Here is a 27,153-nt window from a genome sequence, read left to right as displayed (position 1 = left end):
ACAGACTGGGGAAGTGAGTTTTTGCTTCATCAACCTTTGCTATTTGGTCTTTGAACTATCTGGCACATTCCACAAGACACTCGAGAGACCTCCCCTCCGAGCTCTCTGGTACTCTGTCAGGAAAGGTGTTTGACGAGGTTAATGACAAAGTAGCCTCACAGCTAGCGACCCTAGAATCAATTTAACTCGTCCAAGAGGTTGAGTTCACATATAATCGAAGGGGCGACTAGAGCTGCAGGTTCAGGCATAGTTATGAGACGTCACACCTGGACGCCTGTGTGACTTCGCAGATGCCTTCAAGTCTTCCTTTAATGCTCCAGTGGAAGTGCCTTCCCTGTTTAGCCCTAAAGTGAAGGACATGTTAGTCAGGTATGAGCAGGATGGTAAGACCCTGTCTGTGGTGGGTGTATGTTTCTCAATTCCTCGGCGTCCCTTTTCCAGGAACCAGAGGAGTGAGAAATTGTGGCACAAAAATCTCTTGGTTCTTTTTGTGACACACGTGGTGAGTTCACCCCCAGAGGCAGAGGGGGCCCTCATAATCAGGGCTCCAGAGATTCCTTCTCTGGACAGCCCTATCAGCGCTCCTGAAGAGTGGCCTGCTTCCTTTCCTCTGGAAGCAGTTGGGGGTGTCATTCTCTGCACCCCAATACCTGGCTATCTATTACCACTAACTCTTGGGTGCAGAAGATAATATCCAGAGGTTACAAAATCCCATTCAGCTCCTACCCAAAACCTCCAAAGTGAATCCCAGACATTCCACCCAGTCTAAGGGACAAAGCAGCTCTAAACATAGAACAGCTGTAGTTAGTCATCCAAAAAGTTCCACCAGACCAGATAGGATCCAGATTTTACTCAAGGTTCATTTTGGTGCCAGAAAAGACAGGGGACTGGAGGCCAATTTTAGACCTCAACTGTTTAAACAAGTTGGTCAGCCAGACAAAATTTCAGATGGTCACAGTTCAGTCCATTCTCCCTTTTCTGGAGGAAGGTGATTGGATGTGCTCGATAGACCTTCAGGATGCATATTGCCACATCAAGATGGACAAATGCTCCAGAAGGTTCCTTCCCTTCCGGCTGGCAGCCAATCACTACTAATTTCGTCCTCTACCCTTCGGACTCTCTACAGCCCCCCAGAGTTTTCACCAAATGCATGGCAGCAGTGACAGCTCACTTATGACTGCAAGGATTCTGGGTGTTTCCATATCTGGATGATTGGCTCCTCACCACTCCCACCAAGCATCTACTGGTAACAGCCTTGCAGGATATAACTCCTAGTATAAGCTACTACAACAGTGATCATTCAAACATCTACTGCTGGTTTCGAGGTCAACTAATTGATGCCAACCTCACCTGCTATTGTTTTGGCTCCATTGTTGGTGTAGTTGTCTTTGTTTTTGGATCCTTTTGTGCCAGAATTTTCTGATGTGAATTCAACTCTAACATTAGGTGCCAATGCTGCTTTGGCTTCACTGGTGCCCAAACATTTTGTGCTAAGCATTTCAGTCCCAGTACACCGTTAAGGTAGGGTGCCTTTGACTGCACATTATCAGTGTTACTTTGGAAGAGGGGGACTTAGGCCTGTTGAGCAGATATCTGGGGCATCTTCTTGCCAGAAGAGTACAGAGGATACTCCTTCCAGTCCTCCCAGAAGGAGTTGGTACAACAGGAAACAGCTGGACTCCTATTTGGAGTTTACGTCTCCAAATACAGATTTTGACGAAGGGGAGATTTCCTGAAATCCCTTCCAAATTGGAAATGAGACACAGGGGAGCTTGGCCCATTGACCCCCACGTACCCTGAAGAAATCTCACAGGAGGCTTAAAAGTCCTTTCTCTCAGCGTCCTAGGTAGTTTCATCTACAGATAAGGTCATATATTTTATGCGCAGCAAAAATTGGAAGGAGCCCGATGTTACTGAACCAATTCCTTATAAACCTGATAGAGTGTTGCCGACCCCAAGGATGGGACAGCATTAGAGTAAGGACCTCTTGTGGATTCCAGAGTTCTCTTGCCATCAGGAGAGACATCCAAGAAGATGCACATGCCATCCATCACCCAAGCAAAGAATCTTGGATGATGTATGAGTTCTGACATCTATTTGTCTGGGACATTCTTCACCAAAACACAAACTATATGATCAAGGTACTAAGAATCCACTTCTGGTAGAGCAGTCTCTGTTATCAACCTGCACCAAAGATCGTTTGAAGTGCTGGGCCAACTAGATTTCCTAAAAAATGGATAGTACAAAGAAATAATCTTCAAGGGGAGTCTTACAGCAATCCTCAATTCAGGAGGAATAACATGAGTATCTAGTTTAAAAATTATTCACTGGATTAGAGTCATACTGAGGACACTTTCTGTCCCTTTATGGAGTTCCTTCCCTTTCAGGAACCTTATACTTCCTGATATCCTTATCTAGTAGGTCTTCTTCAGCTATCCCTGTTCTTCAAGACTGGCAAGGATGGGGAAGTTTCTCAACCCTTCTTAGGAGAGGACCTTGGCTTTGTCTCCATTTTGGTCCCCTCTCATTCCATTTCTTTGTAAGGACAGAAATTTAAGTGAATGATGGGGTCCCCATACAGGTTCATAGGTGAAAAACTAGTCTCTCGGTTGACTTGAGTTGACCAATTAGTAGCTTAATCACTAGAATTCCCACTGCTTGCTCCCACTATCCATAAATGCCAGTGAAATTAGTTTAGTGTGAATTTTTGGATCTCCATTCACTTATCCAAGTTGGATTTAAAGGCAGTTAGGGAGCTACTCTAATATGGAGGAAGAGCTTATTCCATAATGCATGGTTCTGAAGTCATCTGGGTGGCCTTCCTTTGAAAGGTGTAGTTCTGGGCTGGTCAAATTAGTACTTTGTCTCTTGGCAGTCTGAATTTAGGAGGGCTTAGTTTCAGTTGTTAACATACCTTGTAGGCATTGGACAGGTAGGTTCCCTCTGCCTTTGCATGTTCCAAATACTGGCCTTTGCCATGGTTTAGTCCACTCTTTAGGAACTGCTTTTGTCATTACCCACTTAGTCTGCCATTGCTTTGTTCTCCTTCTAGACAACTTATTTCCTCTGGCCACAGTACTTGGTTTCTATCTGGTTTTATGAGATTTTCAGTCTCCTGCCTCCTTCTGTCACAGTTTTACTGCTTGTGTTTCAGGCAGAGCTTAGGACCATTCATTTGATCTTCCTGTGAGTGGTTGGCCACGTTCCTGTCAACTGGGTAGATAACATGTTATACCATCTGCTAGCAGTGAGAGGCTGGGTTTATAAACCTTCATGGTTGCTCTTTGTATGTATGTGGATGCACGCTGGTGCTCAAATCATTCACTCTGGAGCAGCTCAGAAAATGCTGCTTGCTTCCACCATAGGAACAACAGTGCAACTGGAGCTCATTTTTCAGATAATCCATTTACCATACAGAAAACAAAAGTTTATAACTCTAAGAGCTAGACTAAAAATGTAAATGCGAAAGTTGTTCAGCAGACACTGACCTTTCCAATGGTGTAAATGTTGATAGTGCGCATCTGTCATTAACTATTTGCCAAGGAATGCTGATATTGTGCATATTTTTTGCCTTTTTGGCAAAACAAATCACAATATCTTGGTGACTGTGACATGCAGACCCATACAATTTGTAATTTGTTTGTATGAATATCTGCTTTAAAATGATACCTTAACCATTGCTGTCTGATGCTCCTTTACGGAGATATTCACAGAAATAGGATTGATATAATATTCTCATAATCCATAAATAAAGCATAATATCTCATCACCTATAACAGACAGACTACATGTCGGTGTACAAATTGTGTGGCTCAATGTCAGCTTCAAAATGATGCATCACTTATGTTGGCCCCATGCTCCCTTGCAAAGATATGGGCATAATAATATAGCAATAACCCACGCCTGGGTGTGGGTAATGCTAAATTTACCCACGGTTGGCGTGGTTCGCCCTCGGGACCAAACAAAGCCAACCGTGGGTAAATTTAGCATTACCCACACCCAGAAGTGGGTTATTGCTATTATACCATGACATTATTTAAGAAAAGAAACTATTACTTTTCTTAAATAATGGCATAGTATAATGCCTGTTTACTGCCCTTCCGCAGATGTCTGGCATCCGCGGCAGTTCTGATGTACTGCGCCTGCGCAGTACAGCAGAGTTGTGAAAAGCAACGGAGAAAGCAAGATCTCCGTTGCTTTTTTTTAGTGTCTCGCTATGTTAAATGAGTTTAACATAGCGAGACAGTTTTAAAATAAGCAACGGACATCTCCGTTGCTTATTTTAAAACTGTCTCGCTATGTTAAACTCATTTAACATAGCGAGACACTAAAAAAAGCAACGGAGATCTTGCTTTCTCCGTTGCTTTTTTTTAAAACACTGTCTCGCTATGTTAAACCCATTTAACATAGCGAGACAGCTTTAAAATAAGCAACGGAGATCTCCGTTGCTTATTTTAAAGCTGTCTCGCTATGTTAAACCCATTTAACATAGCGAGACAGTAGAGTTATACTAATGGAAAAAAGTCCGGGCGACCGGACCTTTTTCCATTAGTATAACTCGATTTACAACGGGCACGCTGGCCAATCAGCGTGCACGTTTTGGGGGGGTCATGGTATAATGAGAAATATTGCAAATGTATAATTTTCATAATCCTATAAGACAAGCTGTGGTATTTGTACTTGTGTGCAGCATACAGACAGTTCTTTTGCCATGTTGTAAGGGGTAATACTGTCTTCAAAATGAGGTATTACTTGGGACATTGACATGCTCCCTTGCAAAGTATGAAAAAAAATCATAATTTCCATTACTTGGGACATTGACATGCTCCCTTACAAAGTATGAAAAAAAAAATCATAATTTCCATAACCTAAGTCCTAAACAAACTGACATGTGTACAGCACACTGGCACAGTTTTTTTTATCATGATGCAAGGACTAGTACTGTATTCAAAATGAGGTATTACTTAGCACGTTGACATCTTTCCTTATCAAAGTCATTTACTAAAATATGAAAAAAATCATAATTTTCATAACCTTAGTCCTACAAAATTGGGATGTGTACAGCATGCAGACACAGTTCTTTGACCACGTTGTAAGGTCTAACACTGTGTTCAAACTGAGGTCTTACTTAGCATGTTGAAATCTTCCCTAGCAAAGTTATTTACCAAAATATGAAAAAAAAAATCATAATTTTCATAACCCAAGTCTTAAACTCTATCTGTGCATGTGTACAGCATACAGACAGTTCTTTTTAAATGTTGCTAGTAGTAGTAGTACTGTCTTCAAAATTAGCAGCTTGGAGATTTCCTGTGCTGCTGCCTCCCTTTGCGTGCGTGGTACATCCGGGAGGTGTTTGGGAGGAAACACAAAGGGGATAGAGTATCCTCTGGCTATGATCTGAAGCACCCAGCAGTCGGATGTATGAACTTCCATGCCGCCAGGTGCAATGACAATTGTCCTCTGCCTCCAGAGTAGAGCAATCAGGCAATTCTTCAAGGTTGATGTCCGGGCCTGTCCGAGAAAGGTTCTCAAGACCCAAAATTCCTTGGAACACCTCTGCCTCTGGGCCAGCGTCTATCCTGTCCCCCCTTTGCTTCTGGGGGAAGAAAAGCCCAGAGTGTCCCGGGATTACTGTGACTTCCGGAACCACATCTTATTTTGCCCTCTCCAATTCCGGGAAAAGGATCTTTGAGGGTTTGAGAAGCTGATTCCGAAGGCAGACAGTGTCTTCCCGTCCTTCTCGCTCTAGACTAAGTCTCTTTGATGCTCTTACCAACGAGAGTAGAGCCGTTATAAAGGGCATTGGCAAAAGACTCCTTGAAAAGTTCCGAAAACTGACCAAGTCAGAGCCAGGCATTGCGCCTCATGGACACGCCGGACCTAGCCATCCTAGCTGCCCCTTCAGTAGCATGTGAGAGGAGTCGCATGGGTGTGTTGGAGACTGCTTTCAAAGTGGTCATCCTTGCGGAGAGCGAGTCCCTGTCCTGCAACATGGACTTAGGGGGAGACTCAGCCAGTTCCTTGACCAGGTTGCGCTGGAGTCTCATGACGTGGGCCAGGTAGTTCAGTGCCCTGATGGAAAAGGTTGTTGTCGCGTAAACCGCTTCCCTAAGCAGTCCATCATCCATGACTCTGTCAGGTGGATGAACCGGGGAACTCTCTTGGGCTAATTCCTTTTTTGTGGCTGCTGCTACCATCGTAGCATCTATGAGGGAGACCTTGTTTCACGCTGGTCTATCTGATGGTGAACTCAAGATTTTATCAGGATGTTTAGGGATTGGTTCCACAGTGTCCAACTCCTTCCAGGCCCCCAAGGTGACCAGGTCTATCATGGGATCTGTGGGAGGGGACACTAGGAAGTAGATGGGCCAGTGCCAAAAGCCTCCAGGAACACGGATTCATCAGAAGAAGCTTTGGGGGCACACCAACCTCCCTGCTGGCGTAGGATTTCCATGATGTCTCCAAAGGAGATATCCTCAGGAGGTGATCTGGGGGAACCTTCCCCATCATCCAAATCAGTGTCCTCAGTGAGGGACTCAGGGGAGTCCAAGTGCCTCCTCTTACACGAATACTTATGAGGCACCTAACTGGTGGGGACTCGCAAACCTTTGTTCTTCAGGTGGAACAGCCTGGGGCTCCTCGAGCACAGGCTGTCCCTCTGGTAAAATAATGGGATTTGTTGAGGGAGTCTGGGCGGAGTCAGAGGAGGAGTTCAAGGGTCTCGATTCAGCCGAGAGAACCCTTTCTACCACGTTGAATGTCAAGGGTGAACAAGCCTCCTGGGGCACCATTGAGGAAACGACTCTCGCCGGATCTGATGTGAGAATCGTAGCTTGGCCTAAAGTAGATCGAGGTCCTAGGGAGGGAACTTGGCCTGACAACATCGGAGCTGATGGAAAAAGTTCTGATCCCTCGGATCTGACACCCAGGCTCTGGCTCCGAGAGCCACTCTGATCCGAACGGTCGGATCCGACATGCTCCAAGCAGCTGCCTGCATCGAGGAGACTGGTCCTCGGATCCAAATACTCCGATCCTGGTGGACGGATTGGAGAAGGAGAAATTGGTGTGAAGAAGGGAAGTGAGCTCCCCCCTCTGGAGGGAGAGGAGGTTGGCAAGACTCCCATCTGGATCTGCGTATGAATGAATCTCCATCATTTTATCCATGTCAAATTCCAATAAGCTACGCGTGGATCTCGACGAGGCCACAGACGCCGACCTGACGGGTCGAGGAACCTAGGCCTTAGATGGAGGATGCGTCTCCGAGGAAAATCTCGGAGATTGGAGCCAAGGGGAGTCACAGATCCTAATATGACTTTTGGCGGGAGTAGAAGGAAGGTCTGGAGACCTCTTGCATTTCCCTGGTTTGGCGGAGTGCTTGTCCTTGTGTTCTCTCTCCTTCTCTCTGCTCCTTTTCCGCTCTACTTCCACAGGCTTAGAAACCAGAGGTTGAGTCCCAGCCTGGAAGGGAGGAGAAGCAAGGGCAAGAGAGGAAGGAGAGGTGGCTGCAGCAGCCACTGTAACCGAAGCAGTGGACGAGGCAGCCATCTCAGAAGGGGGTAGAAGGCCTTTTAGGGCCAACTTCACCTTCCTGTCCTTTAAAGCGCACAGGTTAAAACCTGCGCAGATAGTACAATTGGTACTCAAGTGGGCAGCGCCCAAATATGTCACAGAGTGTGACTATCTGCAGGAGATAATTTCTGGCCACACTCTGTGCATTTTTTAAAGATCGGTGTGGGATCTGCCATGTCTGTACAAGAAAAGACACTAGAGAAGGAAAAGAAGAAAATTTACACATTTCCCACTCAAACCACTCACCACACACTCAAACACAGAACACTGAATGGAAACAATACAGACTAAAACTTACAAACTACTAGGAAACTTTCTAATACACAACGCACCAGCAATGGGAGGAGGAGAGGGAACCTACACTGTACACCTACACTGAATTTGTAGAATAAAATAGCTTCAAAAGCAAAAGCCCACTCAACAACTCTGAGCTCAGGAGATCACGATGCTTCAGCAAGCCGTGGCAAATGAGATCTGGGGGTTGGAAGGTAGTGGAGGTGTATTATGGGTAAGGGGAGGAGCTTGGAGTAGATGCTAGTGAATTTGCCGGCGCGGATCCAATACCGAAGCAGAAGCTTTTTGCACGAGTGCCGATCAGCCGCATACCTTCTTGTTGTATTCTGACTGTTTAGTTGAAGACATCCTCAGATAAGTACCCCATTGGGGGACCCTCTTTTTGCTTTAATGAATGTCAGAGAAAGTTAATAACTGTCTTGCCTGTGGAAAACAGATTCCGCACCATGATTTTCACTCTTATTCTATCACTTGTTTGGGCCTTGAGCACGACGTCCCTAATTGTGTTCTCTGTGCTTCTTTCAACCTGCGTACCATTCACCGTAGAACTAGGATCTTGTTCAAGCATTTCGGAGTTTGGCCTGAGTTCGTCGGTATGGCATCTTCTGGTCTCCCGACTTCAGATGTTTCTAAGAAGCGCAAGGTAAGGACCGCGACAGGCTTAAGGTCAAATTAACTGACAACGTTCCTGTTAAGTTGGTTGTCGGTCCAGCGGTAGCCAGTGAGGCTCTTTCATTGCCCCTGCAGTCTGTGGATGTCCAGCAGCAGGTGTCTGCGGAGACCTTTTATGAATCCTCCAGTCCGCAGGCTTCTACCTCGTCTTCAGACCCTCTGCCTCTGATGGATCCGGAGCTGCTAAGCAGGCGCCGGCTTCGGAGGCCTCTTTTCTCCGACCGGAGACCAGATCCAGACAGACTACCTCTGTTCACACTTCTGCGGTGGCTAGGCCTCCCAAGTCCCTCCGGCTTTCTAGCAGGCCTTCCAGCCAAAAATCTACTCCAAAGCAGGCACTGGCCTCCACTCAAATGCCTCTGGCTCAGATGGTTAAGATGGCTAGTGATCTCTTGACCCTTATCAGGGGCATCAGCCACCTCCTTCCAAAGAGGTCTAGGGAATTGTCCCCAGAAGTTTTGTCTGCCTCAGACGCAGAGGTTTCCAGCACCTCTGGTGATGAAGAAGGAAACTCGCAGCTTTTTTCTGGTTTTGAGGATTCTGATGCAGAAGACTCCATCCCTTCCGCCTCCCCTCCAGAAGACTTTTCTTTTGGGTATATTCTGAATACTCTTAGGGAGCATTTCAAATAGGAAAGACAGGACTACCCTCAGTCTAGGAAGCAGATTAGGGAGATGTTAATCATGTTTCACTGTTGCAGTCATTACTCTTGGATTATCCTGCTGGCAGGCTACCTGCAGTCGGCCAGAATTCCAAAGTCTAGGTCTGGCGTCGGTTGCTGTTGCCTCTTCCCTGACATCAGTGTGCCAGGGGTATAAAGAATGCAGCCAACGCCATTTTCTTCAGTCTTTCTTGCCGCGCGGTGCCCGAAGCAAAAGCAGTTCGCAAGTGCCAGTCGGCCGACTCCTGAGATTTTCAAATCCAAATTTCAGAACCGAAGTCTTCATTAATGCCAAGTACCATGTTGGGGAAACTTTTTTCTTGCTCCAGACCGATGTCAGAAAAGGTTAACAATTGCATTTCTTGTGGGAAGCAAATACCTCATAAGGATTTTCACTCTTACTGTATTCCTTGCCTAGGCCCTGATCACAACATTGCTAGCTGTCGGTTTTGTGCTAGATTTAACCAACCCACTATCAAGCGTCGGTTCAATTTTGCATTTCATTACTTGGCCGAAGATTTAATTTATATAATGCCATCGGACCAGCCGACAACTGGAGTTTGCAAAAAACGCAAGGACAAGGAAAAGGATAGGCATCCGAGGTCCAAAACAGACGAAGCCTCCGCTAGGCCAGTCACCGGTTCTCAGTGAGGCGCTTTTGCAGCCCCTGGTGCCCGCTACCGACTCCCACGTGGAGCCGACTGGGCCTCTGGAAACTCAAGGTATTGGACATTCGGAAGTCATTCCCTCAGATGGTTGTGAAGCCGCTGAGCAGGCATCGGCTTCTGAGGGTGTCTTCAGACCTACACAACTATATATATTAAGCCGTCTTCAGCTTCAAAGACTAAAGCAGCTCTAAATACAAAGAAACAAGTACAGCATTCCCCTTCTCAGACTTCCATGCCTAAAAAACAGATGCTCAAAATGGCCGAAGACCTAATTAGTTTGATCAGGGGCTCCCATCCCCCTCCTAATAAAGAGGCCTAGGCAAGAGACTGAGTATGATTCTTCTGATCAGGTTTCTATTTCCTCTGATTCCTCTTCTGAACAGGATTACTCCATGCTTCCCTATGAGGATTCTGATGCTGAAGAATCCATTCCTTCAGCCTCTCCTCCTGAGGATTATTCTTTTGAGGAAACCCTACATACCATGAGGGAGCATTTCCACTGGGAGAGCCAAGATTATTCTGAATCTAAGAAAAGGCTCAGAGACTTTCTGCTACTTCCTCAGCACAGACCCCTTGCTATTCCACCTGTCCTGGATATTGTAGATGTATTTTCAGAGTCCGGCCTGTCACCTGACTCTCTACCCCCTGCACCTGCTAAGCCAGACAGGTACTACAGAGTCCCGGATTCTCATAAATTCCTATATAAAAACCCCGCTGCTGACCCAGAAACTATATCTCAGGGGCACAAAGGGGTTAAAGCTTCCACTGCAAAAAACCCTGTCCCCTCTGATATGGATTCTATGGCTCTAGACAGATGGGGGGAAAACGTCTACACTTCTGCTACCCTGGCTTTAAGGGCTTTAAATAGTTTCATATGCTTAAATATCAGCAATTTTTAATGTTACTGCTTAAACAGAAATTGTTGACAAATACTGAAGGTTCAGAGAACAAAGAATTGCAGGATTTATTGCATGCAGCTGAACAAGTGGGAAAGCATACTTTGCAATGTGGTTATGATTCACTGGAGGCCTCTTGCAAGGCCACTGTTACAGGTTCTGTTATTAGAAGGCATGCTTGGTTAAAGGAACAGAATCTGCCTGATCATATTAAAGCAAAATTATTAGATGCACCATTACAGCATGATACTTTGTTTGGTACTAAAGCAGAAGAGGTGTTGAAAAAAATGGAGGATAAAGCAAAATCCATGCAGACAGTCAAGGATTTCGTACAGGTGCAGCCACCAACATTTAGCAGAAACTGGCCCACAAAAAATTGGTCCTTTCTAGTATCAGACCGGCCACAGAGGCAGATACAGGCGTCCCAGAGGCAGATCTCAGCCCCAAGGCTCATACAGGCCTAAACAATGGGGTGCTCCTACCTCCAAAGGTGGCAAAGACAAATCCCAACCTTACAGGAAACAGTCCCAATGACTCCTCTACCAGATCCAAGCACCTTTCTTTTGGCAGCCCCCTTAGGGGGAAAACTAGCACTTTTTTCATCAAATTGGCAAATGGTTACCCAAGACAAATGGGTCCTCAACATAGTGTCCCAAGGCTACAGGTTCCATTTTCACACCCTACCAAGGTCAAAAGGTATGCCAAACCTGCCACACAATCAATGGGCAGAGGCACAAAAACAAATTACAGCCATCGTGGACATGAGGGCCATTCAACAAGTATCACAACAAGAGCAGGGGCAAGGATTTTACTCCAGACTTTTTCTAGTCCCCAGAAAGGACAAAACCTGGAGACCAATACTGGACCTGTCAATTTTAAATACGTTTCTGGAGGGTCCAAAATTCAAGATGTTAACTCTACAGCAGCTACTGCCCAAGCTGGGCAAAAAGGCTTGGCTCGTAACTTTGGACCTAAAAGAGGCATACCTGCATGTCCCAATCAGACAATCTTGCAGAAGATACCTCAGATTCATAGCTGGCTCAATGCATTACCAATTCTCTGCACTGCCCTTTGGCTTATCTACTGCACCCAGGGTCTTCACAAAATGTCTGGCACCAGTAATAGCGTTTTGCAGACAGAGTAATTCAAATATATCCCTACTTGGACGACTGCCTAATTCAAGCAGAGAACAAAGACATTCTTCTGAAGCATCTGGCGTTTGTAAAAAGATTACTAATTGCCCTAGGGTACACAGTAAACGAAAATAAGTCAAAACTAGTGCCCTCTCAAGAGATAATATTCCTGGGTGCAAGCTTAAATACAACTGCCCAGATGGCTTATTTCACGCCAGACAAACAAAAACATCTGACTACTTACTTCAAGAAATTGGCAACAAAAACCCACTTATTTGCAAGGAAAATCATGCAGGCCTTGGGTTTCGTGGCATCTTGCATTCTACTAATTCCATATGCCAGACTGCATATGAGGAAACTACAGTGGTACCTAAAACGTGTTTGGACTCAACATTGCCACAGCCTGGAGACGGTCATTGCACTCATTCCCTGCCTACAACAGGAGTTTAGATGGTGGGCAGAAGCCTGTCACCACAACAAGGGTCTGCCATTCAGTTTACCCACAGACAGACAGACACTGACAAAGGATGCAGCAGATTATGCCTGGGAGCCCATATGGCAGGAAAATGTTTTCAGTGCACATGGTCTGCAAACCAGATGCATCTTCACATCAATCAAAGAGAGATGCTAGCTGTTCAAAATGCCTTGACAGCTTTCAAGGACCTACATCCAGGACAGTTACTGATAAAGACAGACAACAATACGGTCATGTGGTACATAAATTAGCAGGGAGGTACACATTCCTACCCCCTATGCAGACAAGCAATGACCTTATGGGACACAGCATTGGCTTTTCAAATTCACCTGCAAGCACAATTCCTGCCAGGAAAAACAAATACTCTGGCAGACTAAGCAGAAACCTCACGGATCCCCAGGAATGGAAACTGGATCCACAAGTCTTCAGCATGATCATAAGGAAATGGGGATGCCCAGACATAGATCTAGTTGCCTCCCCTCACAACTGCCAATTGCAGAGATTTTGCACAAGAATTTATCACAAGCAAGCATGGAAAATGGACGCCCTATCCTTCAGCTGGAAAAATCTAACGGTATATGCTTTTCCCCCACTGCCTGTCTTTCCCAGGGTACTCCTAAAAGTTAGACAAGAGAAGCCAAAAATGATACTGATTGCACCAGACTGGCCGTGCCAGCACTGGTACCCAATCCTAAAGAGCTTGTCTCAAGGTTCAGCATGGATATTGCCTCAAACTTCTCACTTGCTGACCCAACAAAACAATCAGATCCTGCACAGCCAACTCAGGACCTTAAATCTGGTAGCATGGCGGATAAGGTAGCCATTCAGAACACTCCTCTTTCAAAAGCTGTTATGGATGTTATATTGGAGGCCAGGAGGCCCAGCACCAGAAAAAGTTATGCAGAAAAATGGAAGTGATTCTGTGCTTGGAACCAGGAACAAGGCATTGACACATGTGTACCAAATATCCCTCGGATTTTACAATACCTAACTGAGATGCTGAACAAAGGCCTTTCCTTCTCATCAGTTAAGATTCATGCCTCTGCCATTTCAGCCCATTATAATACGGAACCACCTACCTTTTCTCATCCTTTAATAAGGCAGTACCTCAGAGGGGCCAAAAACATTAGGCCTCCAAGGAGAGCACCAATTCTGGCCTGGGACCTCAATTATGTTTTGGAAAAACTCGCACTGCCTCCTTTCGAGCCAACATCAACAGCAGATATAAAGTTCTTATCCTGGAAAACAGCTCTGCTCCTAGCAATAACCTCTGCAAGGCGAGTCTTGGAGTTACAAGTACTCATGGCTGTGGAAACCTTTCATCATTTTTCATCCAGACAGGGTTTCTCTGAGGACAAACCCTACATTTATGCCTAAGGTGGTGTCCAGTGTGGCCCTTAACCAAACCATTCACTTGCCATCCTTTTATCCTAATTCACTGAACAAGGGTGAGAAAAATTGTACGTTCTTTGGACATACACAGGCAGCTATGCTTCTTGGCCAGAACTAAAGCTCTCAGAAAAACTGAGCAACTTTTAGTGTCATATGCTGCAGGATCAAAAGATAAAGGCTATCTCAAAATAGACTATTTCTAAATGGATAGGCCATTGCATCAGTTTCTGCTATTTTCAACATGGCAAATCAGTGCCTAAGGGCATTAGGGCTCATTCCACCAGAGCACCAGCCACTTCAGCAGCCTTCCTCAGAGGAGTACCAACCAAAGATATCTTAGAGGCTGCAACTTGGGAGTTCAGTGCACACCTTCACAAAGCACTACCACTTGCCTCTTTACTCTAAGTCCAGAGGAGGCTCTGCCACTGCAGTCCTGTAGGGCCTCATAGCCTCTCCTAATTCTATTTAGCCCAGCCACCCTTCCTCAGCTTTGGGATTCAACCCAAGAGTAATGACTGCAACAGTGAAACACGATGAACATAGTACAGTTGTGTACCTACCATAAATGTAGATGTTAGAGTGTATTCACTGTTGCAGTCCAGGTTACCCACCCACCATCCCCCTTTTTGCTGGGACTTATCTGCACTTCTCTATCCTATACAACCTATTTGGTGTATTTGCTTGTAGATGAAGGAAATGTTATTTTTGTGCATGCATTTTTATTGGCATATTTTTCAGCCTAGCATTTTGTGGGTACCTGACATCTGGGGCAAGAAAAAAACTGAAGAGAATGGTGTCTGCTGCATCTTTTATATACCCCTGGCGCATTGACGTCAGGGAAGAGGCGACAGCAACTGACGCCAGACCTATACTTTGGAATTCTGGCTGAGTGCGGATAGCCTGCCAGCAGGATAACCCAGGAGTAATGACTGCAACAGTGAATACACTCGAACATCTACATTTATGGTAGGTACACAACTGTACTTTCTTGGATTTGCCTCAACATAAGCCTTTGGCTATCCCTCCAGTTCTGGAAGTTGATGTTTTCATGGAGAATTCTTTGACTCCTAATTCTGTTCCTCCTGCTCCCAGAAAGCCTGACAGGTATAGAGTTCCTGATTCTCATCAGTTCCTTTTCAAGAATCCTACTGCTGATCCTGAGATTAAGGGTGTTAAAGCCATGGTTGTTAACAATCCTGTTCCTTCTGACAGGGAATCTAGGGCTTTGGATAGATGGGGTAAAAAGGTCTATACTTCTTCCACCCTGGCTATTAGGTCTGTTAATTGTCTCTTTCATATGCTTAAGTATCAGCAGCATACTTTGGAGGCCATTAAGGCTAAAATTGCTGGTGTTCCTTCCCTGATGGAGAGTAAGGACATGCAAGATTTATTGAATTCTGCCACTCTTGTTACTAAACAACTACATTGTGGTTTTGACAATTTGTCGGCTTCTTGCAGGGCAGCGGCCACTGGTTCTGTTATTAGAAGACATGCTTGGCTCGGGAACAGCCCCTTTCTGAACCTGTCAAATCTAAATTACTGGATGTGCCTTTGCACAAGGACAATCTTTTTGGTAGCAAAGCAGAAGAGGTGTTGAAAAAGTTGGAGGATAAGGCTAAATCTATGCAAACTGTTAAAGATTTTCTGCAAGTTCAGACTCCTCGTTTTAGTAGGCATTGCCCTTCTAAGAATTGGACTTTTCCTGACACTAGTAAACAGGGTCACACCTAGGTCTAGGGGTTACAGGTGTTCCAGGAAACAGACTTCCACCACTGAAAAGGCTAAACACTGGCAGGCTTCATCTTCAAAATCGGGAAGTTCTAAGCAGACTTCCCAAAGCAAGCAGTCTCAATGACTCTGGCCCTTCCCCTGCTTGCCTCTGCAGGCAGGGTTTCCTTTGGGGGGGGGGTTAGCCATTTTTACAGATGTCTGGCACTCACGGATGACAAATGGGTGCTCAAAATAGTATCCCAAGGCTACAAATTCTCCTTTCACACCTTCCCGGTCCTCTAAGGATAAACAGATATTCCCCCACTTCAAAGGGCAGAAGCAGAAAAACACGTTTCTTCTTTGCTAAACCAGGAAGCAATAGAGCCAGTTCCTGCACTACAGATAGGCCAGGGTTTTTACTCAAGACTTTTCCTGGTTCCCAAAAAGGGGGCATTTGGCACCTTATTCTGGATTTGTCCATTCTAAGCACTTTTCTGGTGATTCCCAAGTTTAAACTGCTCACTCTTCAGCAGTTGCCAATGCTGGCCAAGGAATCCTGGCTGGTGACTTTGAATCTCAAAGAAGCTTGCCTGCACATCCCAGTGAGGGAAAGCTGCAAGGCAGTTCCTTCACTTCAGGGCAGGGAACAGGCACTTCCAATTCTCTGCACTGCCCTTTGGCTTATTGACTGCTCCCTGTTTTTACAAAATGCCTGGCTCCAGTCATTGTGTTTTGTTGGCAAAGAAACATTCCAATTTACCCTTACATGGACAATTCTTATTCAAGCAAACTCTCCAGAGCAACTTCTAAAGGTTTTGGACTTTGTGTAGCCGAAAGAGGTAAGGTTCTTTACAATCAATGAAAAGAAGTCAAAATTAGTACCCACCAGGGAGATTGTATTCCTGGGAGCGAGTCTGAACACAGCAGCCCAGATGGTATCCCTCCCTCAAGAGAAATAAATGGATCTTTCGAATTGCTTCAAGAATTTGGCAAGCATGACCCAGCTCCCTGTAAGGCAATTCCTGCAAGCCCTGGGATTCATGGCTTCATGTATTCTAATGATTCCATATGCCAGACTGCATATGAGGAAAATACAATGGTGCCTCAAACACCTTTGGTGTCAACACACCCAGGATTTAGAGTTGATTCTTCCTCTGATTCCCTGCCTACAGACTGAGTTCCTTTGGTGGGTGACGGCCTGTGCACAGAACAAAGGCCTACCTTTCTGTCCACCTCCTGCCAGCCAGACTCTTAGCACAAATGCCTCTGACTATGCTTGGGGAGCACATCTAGGGGGCAGATGCATTTAGGGGACTTGAAGCTATCAACAAGTTCATTTTCAAATAAATCTGAAGGAATTGATGGCAGTCCAGCAGGCCTTGATGGCTTTCAAGCATCCTCTCTCTCCTGGTACTCTTCTAGTCAGGACAGACAACACTACAATCATGTGGTACATCAGTAAGCAGGGAGGGACTCACTCTTACCCCCTGTGCAGACAAAGCATGATACTATGGTCTATGGCAGCTTCCATGGGCATTCATCTGATGGCTCAGTTTCTTTCAGGAAGGCTCAACACCTTGGCAGACTGGTTGAGCAGGCAGGTCCTGGATCCTCACGAGTGGCAACTAAACAGGACTATCTTCTATCACATCATTCAGCGTTGGGGCACTCCCCAGGTGGATCTCTTTTCATCTCTGACCAACCACCTTCTTCCAACCTTTTGCACCAGGGATCATCATGACAAAGCTTGAAAAGTGGATGCTCTGTCCTTCCCCTGGACACAGCTATCGGATCTATGCATTCCCTCCTCTGCCTCTTCTACCCAGAGTGCTGTTAAATATTAGGGATGAAAAACCAAGGGCCATCATCATAGCTTCAGACTGGCCCAGGTCTAAACCTTTTCGAAAGTCAGATCAGTTGTTGGTCAGTTTTGCTCCTGGAGCTTAGGGCAAAGCTATTTCTAAACCGATTTCTAAGCGGATTGCTCATTGTATCCACTTTTGTTACTTACAGCATAGCAAGGTTCCTCCACAGGGTATTAGGACCCATTCTACTAGAGCAACCTCTACCGCAGCAATTTTAAGAGGTGTACCTACTAAGGACATCCTGGAAGCAGCTACCTGGACTTCTGTCCACACTTTCACTAAACATTACAATTTACCCTTGTTTTCTAAGTCCAGGGCTGGTTTTGCCACTGCAGTGTTGGCAGGGCATACTTACCAACCCTTAATCAGTGGGTGTTCCTCCTCCCTTTGTTTTTTTTTTGGGCTTTGGGAATCAACCCATTTGTAAGGACTGCAACAGTGAAACACGATGAACATAGTACAGTTGTGTACACTTACCATAAATATACATGTTCGAGTGTATTCACTGTTACAGGACTGCAACAGTGTATTCACTGTTGCAGTCCTGGTTTCCCCCCTTCCATTCCCCCTTTTTTCCTAGGGCACAGACTGGATTTTTCTTTTCCTGGTGTAACCTTTTTTGGGGGCTCCTGACAGTTAAGGCAAAAAAATCTGAGGAAATGGTGTTGGCTGCCTTCCTTTGTACCTGACGTCAAAGCTTAAACTGAAGGCAGTTGACGTCCTATACCAAGGACTTTGGTATTCTGGCCAACTGTAAGCTACCGGGAGTTGGATAACTCATTTGTAAGGACTGCAACAGTGAATATACTCTAACATCTACATTTATGGTAAGTGTACGCAACTGTACTTTCCAGGGTATGCTTGTGACACAGTAGTAATGGTTGCCGAGTTGCTTGCTAGTGTGGTTATATCTGGGGAGTGGCAGTAAAACACAAAATGTAATGCATATAGCAATATATTTACTTTACTTTTTCTCACAAATGAAAGCATGTTCTCTTTTGAAAGTGTGATAAACTTTTGTTCTTTATGTACCTTTGCAATCATAAGCTGCTGCTGCTAAAAGAGGATGTGGTAAAGTCAGCAGTAAGTCTCTTTTACCTGTGAGATCATCGAGCAGAGTGGCAGTGAAGATGAGTAAAGTGACTAACAGCTGTGATCATGTAGCTGTAGTTTCCAGAAGAGTATTCATGACATTGTTCAGAAAACATTCATATTCAGTGCGAGTTTTGATGAGCAGCTTTGATGCACATGAGTGTGGTAATTGATAACTTCAGAATACCTTCCTATATGCATGCAGTTAGATTTGGAATCCTTTACTACTGTTAAAGCTCACCTTTATTGCCGATTTATGTTGTCCCGCCTCCTGTCCTTTTCTACCTCCTTCTGGATCAACCATCATGCCAGAAGCAGTAGCAGCAAGAGCCGCCAGCCCTGGAATCCACAGAGTACCAACAAGAGAAGCCAGTGTAAAAGGAAGGTGTCAGCACTGGGATCCTGGGTAAGGTGTGCATGAAAATATCGGTACAGCATGCTAGCTGCTGCTGCTGAAATAAACAGTGACATCATGGCAGGGGGATGCACCGAATGGAACCTCTCATAAGACAAAAATGTGCACTGTATGTTACAGGGCAGCTGTCTGAGAGTAGCCCGTTACAGCCAGCACCCAGAGCAGAGAGAATAAATAATACATTAACACAAAATATATGCTCCACAATCCAAGCTGCACTTGTAGTTTTGTTCAAGTCCCAGGTTGTAAAATGTCAAAAATTACAGGCTGCACTCCCGGTGTGGGACTGGATACCACAGAAATGAGAAAAAACAGGTTATAAACAATCCGGGTTCACTTAGATGAGCATCCCTGGGGAGGAGTAATGACATGCTTGCATTTAATTTTTTCAGGTGAACTGGCTTATCATGCACTGAGTATTCCTCTGCTTACCCCAAGGTGATTCTGTCTGTATTCCCTGAAGCAAGTGGTGGCAGCCAATCAGAGTAGCGAAATCCAAGCCACCACTTGCTTCAGGGAATGCAGGCAGAATCGGATTGCAATTACTATCGTCTCATAGTGTGCTCGGATGTAAGCGCAGAGGCGCTATGAGACGATACTCGGGGTTAATGAGGTAAGGAATCAAAGTAACAGGCATGGGGGAAGAACGCTCCTATACAAACAACACTTATGGTAATAGTTTACACCTTCAAAGGTGTCCCCAGTCACGGGTAAATGTACTTAATGCTGATTGCCAAAGAAGATAAACTGAACATAAGGACCCATTAAGGAGAGTCTTTTTCATAGATCAGCTGATACAGTAAGAATGTATGTTATTTCTGAATCTTTTTGATATGTAAAAAGCATCCGTTATGAATTTAGATTGGTTCTTCAATAACAGGAAAGCAGGTTTCAGAGAATTCAAGCTTCACCTGTATCTTTCTAATGTTAAGTTGTTTATCTCGCCTTCATTCTTGCTGGATGGGTTTCGGAGCTGATCCTCTGCTCTGACTCGGCAATCTACTAAAGCTCGAGAGCTATTTACTGGCTCGAGGCCCTCCCTATATCCCACAATGCTAGGCGTCTGATCCCCAGATCTCATTTGCCGCTTCAGCTACGAGGTTGCGATTTACTTGGCTCCAGGTCGTATTAATCTTTTTATATATATATATATATATATATATATATATATATATATATATATATATATATTAAAAGTTAACTTTAGTTTTTCTCGATAACCTTTTCTTATATTTTTAACTTCCTGGTTAGTTTACTCTGTTTACTCCCTAATATTCCCTCTTAGAAACTTGTTTTAGTTGGAGAATTTCTTCCCTTCCCCCCTTTTTTTTCTCAGTGGCTAATCTCCCCTCCCTTTCCTTGTGTTATAGGGTAGCATTAGCTCTTTTACTTTGTTACAGTTGTAGATTTGTATATATATATATATATATATTTACATATAGTTAGCTGTGTAATTGTTTAAATTTGTTAGCTTAACCAGTGCGTGTGTGTGTTCTGTGTGTTTAAGCACTAGTGACTTTTTTCTTTGGTATCCATCATGTCTAAGGATACCAAAGTCTCAGGTTTTAATAAGTGTGACTCATGCTGTCAGAAGATGTCTGACAGACGGTCACACTTCTTGCGTTTATTGCTTGGGCCCCCTACACCTGCAGAACTCCTGCTCGGTCTGTCATGCCTTCAGCCCGAGTGTCCTGCAGGAGCGTAGGAACAAGCTCATCCTGAGAGGTTTACTTAAGCCAGAAGGATCCCTGACCAAGCCTTTGTCGGGTAAATCCTCTAAGCCCGCCAAGCCGTTGGCTCCCAGTTCAGAGCCGTCACCTGGTGGAGCACCTGCCTCTTTGTCTGCTGCGGCTGGAGCTGACACCTCTAGACCTCAGTCGGCTCTGACTTTATTGTCGGAACCGTCTTCAAGCCGAAAATGTTCTAGGTCCCCTTCCCTATAATTGGTTCACTTGGCTCCGAGGTCACCATTACTCCAATCTGAGAAAAGCCATAGGTCCTACTCATCTCGGTCTTCCAGGCTATCTGATCATGACCTAGAGAGGGTGGTCAGCAGACTCCTTAAGTCGCAGGCCCTGGCCAAAATTTTAACCAGCCCATCTCAACAGACTGGCTGTTCTGGTATCTACAGCAGTTCCTCCTCCGACTCCCTCCCTGTGTTCGGAGCCGATTTTGGCTCGAATCTTGGTGACGTCGGAGCCGATACCACACCTTTTGGCTCCTTCGTCTGCTCCGATCTCTTCCTTGGTTCCGTCCTTGGAGAGATCTGGGCGCCAAGACTCCCTCATCTGCTCCGAGGGGCGAGTGGCATCGGACCCTTGTCCGACCCTGTTTTCCCTCTCGGAGCATCGGCGCAGGTGAGCTCGGCCCTGACATCGGCCTCGGAGCCGTCCCTCTCTGTGCCGACAGGGGTTCTCCTCTCCTCGGAGCGGGGACCTTCTGCTCTGCCTGACAGGGGCACCTTCGAGGTCATGAGGAGTGTGCTGACTCCTGAGTCGGCCCCTCGATCAGCCCCTTCGGCCCCTCCCCCCATGGTGCCTGCATCGGTCTCTGTCCACCCTCCTGACCCCAAGCGTGGAGACCAAACGCTCCAGGTTGCCCCATTGGGCATATCTTCCTCTTCTGAGGCCTCCCCCGATCCTTTGGAGGAGCCCCCCCTCCCCCCGGAAGAGAAAATGTAAGCGGAAACATGTAGACTCCCCCGAGTCGGTCACTTCTGATACCGACTTGGAGGATTCGGAAGGGTCCCCAAGATCTCCCTCTGAGGGTGTCTCCTTTTCAGACATCCTAGAAATCCTTAAGCAGAGGGGGAACTGGACTGCCGTTAACCCTTTGGAGGACGAGTCTGTCTACCTGGACGCGTTTGGTTCTTGCCCTTCCACCTCCTGGGTGTCTCCGCCTTTCGACCCACTAATGGAAGTGGTGGCTCGAAAGGTGTAGTCAGCCCCGGACACAGTGGAACCAACTCCCCATAGGCCCACTAAATTTATTACAGCCCCACCCAACAAGCAATTTTTGACAAAAGGTGTCCCTGTTGATGCCATGGTGGTTGCAGCAGCCACAAAGAAGGAGTTGGCTGACCCTTCGGTGCCTGTCCATCCACCTAATAAAGAATCTAGGACAATGGACAGGTACGGGAAGCAGGTGTTTTCCTCAGCGACCGTCTCTATGTGGTCGATGAATTATCTGTGCCATTTCACCCGTCTCAAAAGGGATCTTCTTAAGGAACTGGGTGGTACCCTTCAGGATCCATCAGCTGCGGGGGATCAAGACAAGATAAACTCCCAGCTGGTGACCCTAAATTCTATCTTCAACTCCTCCATGCGGCTCATTTCTTATGCAGCCGATGGGGCAAGTAGGGCCGCAGGTGCAGGCGTAGCTTTGAGAAGACATGCCTGGGTGCGGTTATGCAACTTTGCTGACCCCTTTAAGGCGTCCTTCACCAATACCCCTTTTGATGGTTCAGCTCTGTTTGGACCACAGGTGAAAGATACCCTTACCAGGTGTGAGTAGGAAGGCAAGACTCTCTCTGCCGTTGGAGTCCGTTTTTCCACTCCCTCTAGAACATACCCCAAGGGTCAGAAGAGTGGGAAAATGTGGTTTCGGAAACCCCAGGGAGTCGTGCCTGACGCACGTGGCAAGTTTCCCTACAGGGGAGGCAGAGGAGGGAACAATAATAGACGCCACCAGAGGGGCCCGCAGAATCAGCGTAGCAGAGAATCGTTCTCTGACAAACCCTTTCAGCACCCCTGAGGGGCTGCCCGACTGTCTGCCTTCGGAGGCAGTCGGGGGAAGATTATCACTGTACCCAGAAGCCTGGCAACTCCTCACACAAGACAAATGGGTACGGTCTGTCATATCAAGGGTTACAAGATTCCCTTTGTCCACACCCCGGTACAAACAACCAAGTCCCTTCCAGATGTTCCACCCGGTCTAAGGGAACAGGCAGTACTAGAAATTTCAAAACTGCTAGACAAACTGGCCATTCAGCCAGTCCCAGCAGACCAGCAAGGATCCGGAATCTACTCCAAGTTCTTTTTGGTGCCAAAAAAGACAGGGGACTGGAGACCCATTTTGGATCTCAGCAGGCTAAACAAGTCTGTTCAAAGAACAAAGTTCCAGATGATCACGCTCCAGTCCATTCTACCCTTTTTGGGTCAGGACAATTGGATGTGCTCCATAGATCTTCGGAATGCGTACTACCATATCAAAATGAACAGGTGCTCCAGAAGGTTTTTCCGCTTCCGGCTGGGAGCCAGTCACCATCAGTTCAGGGCCCTGCCCTTTGGTCTCACCACAGCCCCCAGGGTGTTCACCAAATGCATGGCAGTGGTTACGGCTCACCTGAGATGGCGAGGATTCCAGGTGTTTCCATATCTTGATGACTGGCTCCTCACTGCTCCCACCAGGCATCCATTACTACGAGCCAGGGATTATACCATCCAAACTTGCACCAAGCTAGGTATATCACTAAATTTCGAAAGGTCTGCATTGTCGCCTTCTCATTCTATTATCTTTATAGACGCAATCTTAAATTCAAAAGATCTGTCTGCAAGGCTTCCTCTCGACAGAGTTTTAGAAATCCGCTGACATGTGCAAGTCTTACTACAGTGCAAAAGGATTCAAGCAAGAGTTGTATTAAAGACCTTGGGCCTCATGGCAGCAGCAATCATACTAGTTCCCCTGGCTTGCTTTCATATGCGGCTTCTTCAGTGGGTGCTTTTTACTCAATGGTCCTTTCCACAGCTTCCAATGTCTCACAAGATAATAATCAATCATGCAAAGACCACCTAGCTTGGTGGATGGTCTCCCCTCTGATACTCCATGGCAGACCATGTGTCCTTCCTCCTCCTGTTGCCACAATGACCACGGATGCCTCCCTGATCGGGTGGGGGGGGCATTTTCAGGGCAGGACTGTCCAAGGTACCTGGCAACCTCTAGAGTACCATCTGCACATAAATGTCTTGGAGATGAGAGCGGTGCTTTTGGCGTTGCAAGCTATTCAGGACTCTGTACCCACCGGAACTATTGCAATTCAGACAGACAATATGTCTGTAGTGTGGTACATCAACAAGCAGGGCAGAACCAAGTCATATCCCTTATGTCAAGAAGCACTCACTCTGGCAGTGGGCGATCTCCTCTCAATGGTTTCTGATAGCAACGCACATCCCCGGGAGGTCCAACGTCATAGCGGACAGGCTAAGCAGAGCTATTCTCATGCCTCACAAGTGGTCTCTCAATCAATTAGTAGCGGACAAAATCTTCCGCAGATGGGGTCAACCTTGCTGCGACTTTTTTGCAGCCCCTCTCAACAGCAAGTGCGACGACTTCTTCACTCTCTTCCCCCTTCCCGGCCACTCCCCTAGAGACACTGTAGTCCATGATTGGCCCTGGGGTCTTCTGTACGCTTTTCCACCTTTTCCCCTAATTCCCAAGCTAATTCATAAGGCAACCGCTTTGGGATTCAGGATGATCCTCATTGCCCCTTACTGGCCTCGACAAGTTTGGTTCCCATTCCTGCATCGCCACCTGCTGGAGCAGCTGTGGAATTTGGACCCAGTGCCAGACCTCTTGGTACATCAGTCGGGCGGGCTGCACCAGTCCCTTCAGTCTCTCAACCTTACAGCTTGGTTGCTCCACTTCCAACTTTACCCAGGCTTCTGCTAATTTCTCAGCCGGTGCATGAAATCATCCTTTCTTTGCACAAATCTGCCACTAGAAAGACTTATGCTAGTAAGTGGAAACGTTTCTCCTTCTGGGTAGAGGCTAGGAATATTGACCCTTTTACAGCCCCTGTCCATCATGTTTTAGATTTTTTAGCAGAGCTCTTTCAAGCTGGTTCCTCCTCTGCCACCATTAAGGTCCAATTAGCTGCTATTGCAAATTTCCATGCTAGCCTGTCAGAAACCAGCATCATGTCCCACAAACTTTGCAAGGCCTTTCTCAAGGGAACTTTGTTACTTAGGCCCCCGGTCAGGGATCCCCCGCCTCCGTGGGACTTGAACTTGATATTGGCTTCCTTGATTCTCCCCCCCTTTGAACCAGTGGCTTCCTGTTCCTTAAAATTGCTCTCCTGGAAGACTCTCTCTTTGGTAGCCATCACATCAGCTAGGAGAGTTTCGGAACTTCAAGCCCTCTGTATTCGTCCCCCTTATCTTGTGTTTCATAAGGACAGAGTTTCACTTAGGCCTAATCCTTCGTTTTTACCCAAGATACCTTCTGAAACTATTCTGAATCAGTCTATTGATTTGCCCGTATTTTTTCCTAACTGTTCGAACAAAGCTGAACAAAATTTGCACTGCTTGGATGTTCACAGGCATTTGCGTTTCTACTTGGACAGGAGAAAGCAAATAAGAAAATCAGACCAACCTTTCCTATCCTATGCTGAGGGCAAACAAGGACGGCCAGTTTCCAAAGTAACCTTATCCAGGTGGTTGTCCTCTATTATTACCTTGATTTATCAACTCAGACATAAACAACTCCCTGCTAAACCTGAAGGTCATTCCACCAGAGCATTGGCTTCGTTGGTAGCCTTTCAAGCAAGACTACCAATGGAATCTATTTGTGCCGCAGCCACTTGGGCCACTCCTCATACATTCATTTCGCATTATAAGTTGGATGTGGCCTCTAGGAATAGAGCTGAGTTTGGTTCCACTGTGCTCAAGAGTCTGTTCCGATGAGCCACCCAGGACTAAGGTGCTAGGGATGCTGTCCCATCCAGCAAGAATGAAGGCGAGATAGACGACTTAACATTAAGAAGTTATGTACCTACCATAACATTCCATGTTAGTTGTCTTCTTCTCGCCTTCTTTCTTGCGTCCCACCCTCCATCCCCCTAGCCTGTACAGACAGAGAAGAGTCCCCTTTTGGGGCCTTCTTTCTCTGGATAACTCTGATGTACATTGTGTCCTCCTTTGCCTTTGTATTCTAGTTTTCCTTGTGGTTGGACAGGTGTCCTTGAATCTTTCCTTGGTGTTGGCTCTGCCAAACGAGATCTGGGGATCTGACGCCTAGCATTGTGGGATATAGGGAGGGCCTTGAGCCAGTAAATAGCTCTCGAGCTTTAGTAGATTGCCGAGTTGGAGCCGAGGATCGACTCCGAACCCATCCAGCAAGAAAGAAGGCGAGAAGAAGACAACTAACATGGAACGTTATGGTAGGTACATAACTTCTTATTCACTTGGCTCCATAGAGTCTGTAAAGAACAGAGGTAAGGTGTAAAATAAGACAGGCTGGCCACTGCCACTGCAGGAGATGAGGAGCTCAGGTCCAGGCAATGGTGAGAATGCAAATATATGGCCTGCAACACCCAAAAGGGGGTGAAAGCTCTCTTATCTAGTGTTCTCAGAGTTGAAGAAAAAATTTTCTCTGAGAAGCTCAAGAGCGAAAAAAGGTCATTTCTGAATAATTGTAGCAAACCACTTGCTACAAAGTCACAAGTGGCTTTCTACATGCTGAATACCATACACACAGCTCTGAAGCCATGGTGCTTCAGTCCATACTGCAAATGCATTACTAGCCTTTAGAAACTGCCAGTATACTATCACTAATTGCCATTTGCTGAAAAATCATACTGCCTGACTCCTTGCACCTGGGGTGGATTCCCCGTTCTCCCTGCCCTAGTTATACTTCTTACCTATTGAAGATCCTGACATCACTGCCAACTTGACCACTAAGTGTTCTTATAAAAAGCACTAAGGATCATCATCAGGACTGAAATTTGGAGATGTAAAGCTTTCTAATTAAGCATTTGGTAGTATGAATAAATTTGCAGATGTTCAGTCCAGATATACTGCAAGCATCAAAGCAGCAGATTTCTCAAAAAATGCAGACTTTATCTTGGACTTTCACCAATTTTCTGGTTCTATGATGAACACTAAGTAAATGAAAAGAAGTCTTATGCTTAACTGTATGCGTTAAACACACTTTATTTGCAACTTTGTTTTAGGTCTAAATACTCCATTTTCAAAAATAACACACATCCCAGACAAGCAGAAGTTTAGGAAGTAGTAGTTGGAATAGTTTTACAGTTAGTTTTTAATTTCCATTTTTCAGCAGTCTGAGCCCCTTGTGCGAAACACACAACCTACAGAGTTGCAAAACAGTGACAACACGACCTACAATGGGACACCACCTATGAAGATGCAAAAGTATGAACCAGGAAAGAGCTGTACAGACCATCACAGACAAAGACACGTTCTTGTTGCAGCAGAAAGTGACCCAAGAGAAGGTAACAGATGCAAAACAGAATTATGTGGTTACTCTTTCCTGACTTTATTTAGTATTTCTGAAATATGCATATTATGCTGCA

General features: G+C 45.9%; 1 protein-coding gene across 1 annotated transcript in view; it reads left to right on the top strand.

The window, feature by feature from the left end:
- LOC122811276 (tumor necrosis factor receptor superfamily member 10B-like) overlaps positions 1–27,153 on the top strand; it is a gene marked incomplete in the record, with an annotated part of 590,662 nt that overhangs the window by 486,808 nt on the left and 76,701 nt on the right. Inside the window, 1 exon segment of the mRNA XM_044083011.1 lies at positions 26,898–27,072. Within this exon segment, the coding sequence (XP_043938946.1) occupies positions 26,898–27,072 (175 nt within the window).

The sequence above is a fragment of the Protopterus annectens genome, chromosome 9.part0 (assembly GCF_019279795.1).
Source record: "Protopterus annectens isolate FY-2018-M chromosome 9.part0, PAN1.0, whole genome shotgun sequence".
In the NCBI taxonomy this organism is placed as follows: Eukaryota; Metazoa; Chordata; order Ceratodontiformes; family Protopteridae; genus Protopterus; species Protopterus annectens.
This window is presented reverse-complemented; position numbering and strand designations above follow the sequence as displayed.